A 10,152-nucleotide genomic window follows, 5' to 3' on the forward strand; every position below is an offset into this window, starting at 1 on the left:
GATGAAGAAAATATTTGGTTATCTTGTTACAAAGGCATCATATATTAGGCAGCAAGAGAAGTTACACGAACTGTTGAAATGGAACAAGGGTAAGTATAAGGCTGAATGGCTTTGACAGGTGCCAAATGGGGTTGTCTAGAGTCTTGCAAAGTATTCCCAGTAATGCAGTGGTTGGTACCTAACAAAAGTGTTCCGAGAAAGGATAACCTGTGAACTGGCAGAATGATCATGGGAGCTCAGGGTTCATTGAGGCACACTGAGAGCGAAGGCTGTCTCTTCTTGTCTGATCCCACAGAAGGGACACTAGCATAAGTTGGTATGTGTCAGAATGCAGAGCGTCACAACTTATTGTGCATGGGGATGTACAGCCACAGATTAGTCAGAGTGCCCATACTGACCCCTGTCACCCTGCAAGCCTCTACAATGGGCCATGATACAATGGAAGAAATCGGCCCAATCTAAAATTGACTTCTTTTTTTACATCATATGGACGGCCAGGTGTGCGTGCATGTCGCCTACTTTGGGCATTCATGTAACTGCTTTGATGGGTCGGAGCTGTTTTAGTGTCGAGGGGGACATGCACAATATTAAATAGGTGCTTTTAATGTTATGACAGATCAGTGTATATATCTGTGAAAAGACACTAGAAAATCATCAAGCTGGCACAAATTGTGATGGCTGAATCCAAAGTGGGGCCAAAATGAGCCAAGCCTTCCTTTGCAGCATGCCTGTTTAACACAAAGTATCTTAGTTTTCTGTATCTCTGGTTTTCTCTTCCCACAGTAGTTTACACATGTACATCACATCGGAAGGAGTAGGTGTCAACAGGCGTTGTTCTCCAGCAGCGATTCAGTTAGTAAATTGTTTATTGTTCTAATAAGTAGGGGTGTCACTTATTGCAAAAATGAAAAAGAACCATTCATTAACATCTGCCCTATATGTTGCATTGTTTAATGCAAAAGTTGTTTTTAATTTGCTTTTAAAGTAACGTTACATTAATAATATCACAATTTGCATGACACAGGCTCGTTGAGATTTTAGCAAAGCATTGAGGAGTGATCTCCAATGGCAGAGGCGTCAGCAGAGATAGTAAAAATGGGGGGGAAAACAAGCCATCCATTAACACCTACCCTAAATGTTGAATTGTCGAATGCAGAAGTCATTTTTAGTTTGCTTTTAAGTAATGTTACATTAGCATTTGTCCATCAATTATCAGGGTTCCTCTGCTAGCTTAATGGTATTTTCACTAGCATGTCAATGTGATTTCATTTCAGACAATGACAGACATCCAAATGATGTATTTTCTTTAATTTTATGTTGAAGTTATGCAGTCTTCGGAAACATTCTCCGACACAGAGATCCTCTGTCTCACACATACTGAAACTAACAAAGCAGTACAGAGCGATCGGTAATGGTGTCACAGTTCGTTCAAACAAATCAGACTCAAATAGGGATTCAGGTTTTGGTGACACAATAGCACTTTGGAAGAAGACAAAAATAAATAAGAATTATTGTTTTAAACTAATAATGCATGCTTACTTATGGGAGGTCCTGTAGGCTATTATATAAAATTACCTCTCACACATTATCAAACCTTTCACACTCACCATTAAACTCTCACGCACACTATCAAACCTCTTACACACACTGTCATGCTCACACACACAAGATCAAAATTCTTACATATACTGTCATATTCTTACGTATTCTTGATAGTGATGGAGAGACAAATAGTGAAATTGAGAGTTTGATAGCAAAGTTAAGAGTTTGATGGCCATTGGCCTAGGCAGTTGTCGTTTAAATGAGCATAACAGAATAGAATAAATAATAAACAGAATAAATGTAAACTAATAAATCCTCCCTTACATGTTGTAACTGTAATAGCCTTATAACGATCAGTAGTGGAACGCTGTAGAAGTATCCAGAAAGAGGGTAGAAGCCACGAGCACAGACGCTCGAGCTCACCGAGCGGCGTCACAGCGTAATGCTGCCGTGCGATTGGACGACGCTGCCGGAGAGTTCCAGAAAGTTGTGGAGCGCGTAGATCCCAAATAAATAGTGGCGATGTGCCGATGACTGGCAGTCTGTCGGAGCAGGACGAAGGACACCGCACGGAAAACCGCATCGCCACAAAAGTCCAACAAACAGCTTCAGATACGGGTTTCGTTACCTTGGTAAGTACTAACATTTAAAGCATGTAGATTCTGCAGTGGCATAAATGTAATGGAAGGCGGCTTTGTTTTAAATCAACGTTGCACTGATATAGGCTTAACAGTTTTAAATGTCACTCGTTAGCTAATAAAAATCAGAATAGGTTTAGATTACAGTAGATGCCTAGCTAGAATAAACCCAGTAATAATCTGTACGACCGATGCCAGGTTTATTGATATAACTTTGATCCGTCAGACTCTTAATTTTAGTTAATAGTAATATATTTAGTTAATAGTTAAAATAGCTAATAACTAGTGATAGATAAGATAGGTTAGTTAACATTATAACTTGTAAGACGGTTCGCCGTAAGGTTTGCAGCAACAACAACAAACATTGGGTGTACCATGTTTATTTGTGCCTTAAAATAAATCATTGTGCTGGTTTGTTTTTTGAGATCTGATGAAAGCTATATTTCAGTGTTAGCTAGTCAGTGCTATATGTGCAGGAATGACTAGTGTGTGTGTGTGTGTGTGTGTGTGTGTGTGTGTGTGTTGTTTTTTTTTGACGTGACGTCATCCCCGAACGTTGCTTTCCGTTGACATCAACGTTCTAAATAAACCGTAGATTTTAACTGTTCAAAAATAAAAAAGCAAAAATTATGGGATTTTTTTGTGCATGTTTGACAAATTCACGTTCTTGTAGTTAGTACTCTTTCTTTCTGAAATGTTACTGATATTTTTCTTTTTTTTTTCTCCCCAGAATTACCATAATTAATCAAAATGTCAACAGCGAAAGGAGTTGCTATTGGGATTGATTTAGGCACCACCTACTCTTGTGTTGGGGTGTTCCAGCACGGAAAGGTGGAGATCATAGCCAATGACCAGGGCAACAGAACAACCCCCAGCTATGTGGCTTTCACTGACACAGAGCGCTTAATTGGAGATGCTGCCAAGAATCAAGTGGCCATGAATCCAAATAACACAGTATTTGACGCAAAGCGACTCATTGGCCGAAAATTTGATGATCCAGTCGTGCAGTCTGACATGATGCATTGGCCATTTAAGGTTGTCAGTGAAGGAGGAAAACCAAAAGTTGAAGTAGAGTACAAAGGAGAGACCAAGTTATTCTACCCTGAAGAAATCTCCTCCATGGTCCTGGTTAAAATGAAGGAAATTGCAGAGGCCTACCTGGGTCAGAAAGTGGCAAATGCAGTCATCACTGTTCCAGCCTACTTTAATGATTCTCAGAGGCAGGCCACTAAGGATGCTGGTGTAATTGCTGGACTAAATGTACTGAGAATTATTAACGAACCCACTGCTGCAGCCATTGCTTATGGTCTTGACAAGAGCAAAGGAAGAGAACGCAATGTTCTAATCTTTGACCTTGGTGGTGGAACCTTTGATGTGTCCATCCTGACCATTGAAGATGGCATCTTTGAGGTGAAAGCAACAGCAGGTGACACTCACCTGGGTGGGGAGGACTTTGACAACCGCATGGTCAGTCATTTTGTGGAAGAGTTTAAAAGGAAGTACAAGAAGGACATCAGCCAGAACAAGCGTGCACTGAGGAGATTGCGCACAGCTTGTGAGAGGGCCAAGAGAACCCTGTCCTCCAGCTCTCAGGCCAGCATTGAGATCGACTCCCTGTATGAAGGCATTGACTTCTACACTTCTGTTACCAGAGCACGCTTTGAGGAGATGAACTCCGACCTCTTCAGATGTACACTGGAGCCTGTAGAGAAAGCCCTACGTGATGCAAAGATGGATAAGTCGCAGATCAATGACATTGTCCTGGTTGGAGGTTCTACAAGAATCCCCAAGATCCAGAAACTTCTGCAGGATTTCTTCAATGGCAGAGAGCTGAACAAGAGCATCAATCCAGACGAGGCAGTGGCTTACGGTGCAGCTGTCCAGGCTGCCATCCTTGTGGGTGACACCTCTGGAAACGTCCAGGACCTTCTGCTGCTGGATGTGGCCCCGCTGTCCCTGGGCATTGAGACCGCAGGTGGAGTCATGACCGCTCTCATCAAACGCAACACCACCATCCCCACCAAGCAGACCCAGACCTTCAGCACATATGCAGACAACCAGCCTGGTGTTCTGATCCAGGTTTACGAAGGTGAGAGAGCAATGACAAAAGACAACAACCTGCTGGGGAAGTTTGACCTGACGGGCATCCCACCTGCACCTCGAGGAGTCCCTCAGATTGAAGTGACCTTTGACATTGACGCCAATGGTATCCTCAATGTGTCTGCAGTGGATAAAAGCACTGGTAAAGAAAACAAAATCACTATCACCAATGACAAAGGTCGTCTAAGCAAAGAGGAGATTGAGAGGATGGTGCAGGAAGCAGACAAGTATAAAGCAGAGGACGACCTCCAGAGACAGAGGATCGCTGCTAAGAATGCTCTTGAGTCCTTTGCCTTCAACGTGAAGAGCAGTGTCGAGGATGAGAACATGAAAGGCAAGATCAGTGAGGGCGACAAGAAGAAAGTCATTGAGAGGTGCAACCAAGCCATCACGTGGCTGGAGAACAACCAGCTGGCTGAAAAGGAGGAGTATGAGCATCAGCTGAAGGAGCTGGAGAAGGTGTGCAACCCCATCATCACCAAACTGTACCAGGGAGGGATGCCAGATGGAGGCTGTGGAGCTCAGACCCAAGAGCCCACTATTGAAGAGGTTGACTAAAAATAGCTCTGCTTCTTAAACATTGGGTTGGATGGGGGGGTACTTAGGAACCAAAGTTATGCTTTCTTTTGAGAAGTACACAGTACACAGAAATTGTGTTATTTGTCAGGTTTTGGAAATACTTGAAGAATTAAATTCGAAGAATTCAGTGCATTCCTAAAGTTTTCATAACTTATGGACCTCTGTATGTTATCAATAAAAATGTAACTTCTAAACCGTGACTACTTCATAACAAAGTTACAAAGTACAGGTCCTGTAATGGAAATGACACATTATACCTGCCAGGGAAATTTGTTTTAAATTAATTGTATTTTTGGAAATTCTTACTAGTGTATGTAGGATATCTATTTTGTTATAGAAGTGGAAGCTCTATTGGTAATTTTCTGAAAATATTTTGAAAGAAATATCATTTGAAATAAGAATTCTATGAATACATTGTTGTTTTCATAACCTTTGCATTTTGTCAATAAAAAGTTGAACTTCACTTCCAGGCAGTCACTAGTGCATAACATAAAGATAATATGGTGTCTGTAATAGAAATAAAGATTATTCCTTCCAGACAAATTGTGATGTTAATATTGGTAGAACCAGCACAAGTGGTTTACTGTAAATAAGGCAAATAAAGCCTTCTTTAATCATTTGTAGTTTATGAACTGCAGTGACTTTTGTCTTAACATGCACTGCTTGACTGCTTGAAATGATTACTTCCCAGGGCAGATTTAACAACACTGCTGCTGTCTGAAGTTTCTTTTCATGGCAACTTGAGGTATAATATACGTTTGGGTTCAGAACCATGGTTTAGGACATTCTAGGAGCTAGACGCTAAATGCATGTTTCTAGGACACACCTTTTCTATGTCGCTATCATTTTATCCTATGTTCCAGCAATGATTTCTCATTTATTACATTTTCCTTATTTTGCATATAGTTCCACAGTAAAGCGGCAGATGACGGTACAATCATTCATTTAACAATGTGGTCCCAGATGACAGATGAGGTCACGTCAAGTCCTGGTCTCCAAAATCGAATATAAGATATCTCACCCCAAGTAGCCCGATGGCTTTAAAAACAGCAGACTGGGTTATTATATTATATTATATTAACAATAACAACAATAACAATGTAAACATTTATTATTATTAATAATAATAATAATAATAATAATAATTTAAATGAATACTCCCCAACAAGGATGTGTAGCTTAGTACACCAGCTGAGTTAATCATTTAGCTAAGTTTGATTCCAGAAAGTAAATTGACCTCTTCAGACGGTGTAGCAGATAAAAAAAAAAAACAGCACAGATATAGATGATGATGATGATGATGACATAGATGATAGGGCAGCCAATGAGAGGTTCCCTGCTGTTAAGGACAGCAAAGAGCCCTTGGATTCAACTTCACCTTCATGAGCTTTTGAAGGTTTTAGGTTCTAGGAGAGCTCTCTGTTTCCACTGTGTTCAGCCTGGATTATTTCTACATCTGCTGGTGACTAGAACTGAATTAAAGGAACAGGACGTGCTGCAAGAATGCTTTTGCACGATAGTGCATTATCTCCATATGCTGTGAGTCTTTCAGTCTATGGTGCAACATGCGCTTTGTGCTTAAATGATACTTATTACTTATTTAGTGTCTCCACCAAAAGGAAATCTATATTGTAGCAACATAAAAAGCTGCTTATTGGCTAAAATGTAAAACTGCACAGTTGAAGTTTTATATATGTTTCTGCAGTGTTGCAGAATGGGGAAGCTGTTCCCTTGACATAAACATGGAAAGAAGTGATACTCTTTCTCCTGCCAAAATAACAACAATCAATAAGCAGGCATTTATTCAGAACAGTCATGACTTCCTTATGTTTACTTCCTCTGCTGAAAGACTCACAGTTTCAGGGACCTTTAAGTACTGGAAAACTGCCAGGTCAGTTTCTGAAGCCACTGAGAGTCATGTCCCATTAGCTCATGCCCGAGAGAGCAGCAAAGAATATAACTGGCATTTCCATGTGCAGTTTGGGGATTGGACAAATGTCAATACCATTAAAGAAGGCTGTTAAAAGGCATAATAAATCAATCAGAGATATTACATGTGTCAAAATCAACTGTTGGCATTGCAATTTTTTGTTTGAAGGCATTAAAAATAATGCAAGGCCATTAAACCAAAATGCTGTATTTACCTCTAAAGGATATCCAGAATATAAAATCCATCCAGGATATAACATTCTTTGCACACCACCTGCCACATAGGCTTTTGGCTGACCACAGGAAAAATAATTTCAACTAGTATAATGTAGGTGGCATCTGAATCTATTGTATTATTTTGAAACTACAAGTTTATGTCTACAGTATATATTTTAAATTATGTTGTACAGTTAATCTTGTAATGAAGATAGACTACAAATGATCCCTCTGATGAAACTTTGACATGGCCAGGGTGGGCTTTTTCTCACCTCTGGGCCACAGACCTGACCCAGTACCCCTCTGGGGCCATTATGCTGAGCAACAAAGCCATAAACAGCCTAGTTGATGGCTTACTAAGATGGCCTGGCTTTCTGACCCTCCCTCCTCTTCTTAGGTGTCATAAAATCCACAGATCGGAATGCGGGAAGCTCTTACCAGCCTGGTTATACTTCAAGGAACTGTGACAATAAATTCCATCAGACTCAAAGCCTTACCAAGACAACAAGCTTTTCTCATCCCTCAGAGATATGTTCACAGATATATGTTTCTCTTTTTCACAGATTCACAGATTCCTACTATGATGTTAAATGTAATGTAATATAGTCTCCAAATTGTGACGTTTGCTCCTATTATTTGATGTGTTTATTGTTTCATTATTATGTTCCTTACCTCTTCCATATTAATTTGCATTATTCATCCTGATCACTTCATGTGTATGTTACCTACCTCATAATTATTGTAAAGATATTGTTAATCACTCCTGGTTGTGTTTACTAGAAATATTATATGAACCAATTAGACAATATATTAAAATCACTAGTTTGTAACTTCTAGAAAATAGGAAAGTAATTAAGATGAATTAAGTAATGATTATCCAGTTGCGCCACCCGTTTTAGGATTTGTTTTTCAAACTTCAATCTAAGACCAGGAGGTAGAAATTGGTAGTAAACGTATGATTTTCTTTGTATAAATGATTTGTGGTGGATCCTATGTATTCCTGTATTAGTGTATGTCCTACAGGAATTATTTTCCCCCATCGTGAAAATGAAGGTCATTGAATATGCATGAGTCAGGAATGCCCTGTCCCCCAGATTACACCTGGAAAGTGCAACCCCCTTCTCAGTCAAGTACAAGGTGTTAAACAGAGAGCGAAAGACCCACGGAAAAAGGGGTCCCCCCCACCACAGAACTTCTGTGAGGAGAGACCAAGACTCTAAATTTTCCTTTTGAACTAGGCCAATAGCCTCTCACTAAGAAGCTAGAAAGACTTGAATCTTATGTTAATATTTTTTTTCTTTCTTTGTTGGTTTGCTAATTTCTTATTCTTAGTTTGTGTTCATTGGAATTTGGTCACAGCTTATATCAAGTAAACTCGCCTGGTTGTGTTGATTGAGACTGGAGTTCCATTGTGCGGCCAGGAATGAATTCCAAACCCCTGCTTCGGAAAGGCCTTCCCCTGAAGGGCTATGACTCTCTAACCAAGCCAGCTCTATGGCCCTAATCCCGTGGTCCAAGAAGCCTAGTGGTTTCATCATCGTTGGCCTCAAACGCTCGTGCATTGCCAAACCAGCAGTGCTGGGGAAGACGAAAACACTCTTTCAGTACCATCTCAGTGATTTGATGGAAAATTGACACTCTCAGTGGCATCCTGGCAAGTTGATGGGAGATGGACAATCTCCCTCAGTGCCACCCAAGTAGTTGTGCATGGGCTAGCTGTCGAGGCGTAAGAAAAGGCATTTTTACGTTACCAGTTGGTATCGATAGTGACCTTATTGTTTGTACATCAAATTAGATTAGCTAACTCTTTCCTATCATCAGCCTCCTCAGTCCTATTAGTTCTCCCTCTAGCTGTTTCACAACAATTTTCCCTTTTCCACTTGAGTCTTTTGTTATATTTTAGTCATGCTCTTTCACCACGAATCTTATGTTATTAATAAATTTACTTTATTGGTTGATAAATTGCCTGGTTGGTCATTCCCACAAGTTGTTTGAAACTGTAAGGGCTGGTGCCAGGCCGAGGCCCTCTCCGGCCACCAGAGGGAGGCCTCGAGTCAGGCACGGCACTAATCAGGCTTAACACCCAACAGTTGGGCTAGATCTATATAAACCCAGTGACCCAGTCACTCAGTGTTGGGTTTTTGCCAAAGTTCTGATCCAAGCTCCTAGCCGGTAACTTCGGGTATTGAGGTCTGTGAGCCCTTGTGCTACACCTTACTTCTGTGCTGCGAGGGTGTTTGTGTTTTTACACGTCCCCTCCCCTCTCCAGTTTTCTCTCTCGAGTCTCTCCCGAGGCTTCCCTTAGCCATTCAAGTTCCCCCCCGTTTTCTGGTTTGGTTGGGGAAGTTTTAGTTTGCTTTTGCCCAGTGCATGGGGGTTGCCATTTCTTCCCGTGGCGTCCTTTGCTCTCCCCTTTTTTACGCTCGGCGTGGCGGTTAGTTTTTTCCTTTTGTTTTGCATGATCGAAGATTTATTTAACTGTTCTGCACACGGGCCCACAATTGCTAGAGCGTGGTTGCTCACCCAGTTGGCTGTCGGTATCGTCACCTCGCTGACCTGGGTTTGAGCCCATTTTACGGAAACACGTTTCTTTTCGGTTTCACTTTTTTTTAAATTAGCCTAGTTAGCAACCTTTTGTCCACCATGACTCATTTGTGTTCATTTTGGCTTGGATACATTGTTACGTTTCTTTATTATAGTGATTCTAGTGAATTCGATACTCCTGGTCATTAGTAAAATCGTAGTCAATTATTGTTATGAAATTTTTCCTATCTGCGTATTCAATAAACATCCTTTAGTTATTACGTCTGTGAGTCAAGAGTGATAATATAATGTTTGGTAAACAAGAAATAATCCCATCTCGAACTGGCAGCTTTCATAAATTGAGACTGAATTATTAATCATTAGTAAATGAATCATAACTAATACAGCTTCCCTGTTAATCAGGGTGGTCCCCCAATTAATCTTATCAACTGTGATTGACAATTTATTAGTGTTAAAACCGCTACAATCTATATGTTGTAGGTTACAAACTATCAATGATTAATTTGCCAATTTGTCATTGCCATTATCCAAAAACTGCTTCGCATTTTCTTGTGAAAACATGAGATTTATAAGTTATCGAACTGTATATATGCATTGTGCAAAA

General features: G+C 40.4%; 1 protein-coding gene across 1 annotated transcript; it reads left to right on the forward strand.

Moving 5' to 3' along the window:
• Positions 1–2,023: 2,023 nt before the first annotated feature.
• Positions 2,024–5,402, forward strand: LOC113580846 (heat shock 70 kDa protein). Its single transcript, XM_027015663.3, has 2 exons — positions 2,024–2,174; positions 2,911–5,402. The coding sequence occupies exon 2, from the start codon at positions 2,931–2,933 to the stop codon at positions 4,836–4,838; it is 1,908 nt and encodes a 635-aa protein (XP_026871464.2). The 5' UTR covers positions 2,024–2,174; positions 2,911–2,930; the 3' UTR covers positions 4,839–5,402.
• Positions 5,403–10,152: the final 4,750 nt, after the last annotated feature.

The sequence above is a fragment of the Electrophorus electricus genome, chromosome 3 (genome assembly GCF_041902795.1).
Source record: "Electrophorus electricus isolate QZ-2024a chromosome 3, ASM4190279v1, whole genome shotgun sequence".
Classification (NCBI taxonomy): Eukaryota; Metazoa; Chordata; class Actinopteri; order Gymnotiformes; family Gymnotidae; genus Electrophorus; species Electrophorus electricus.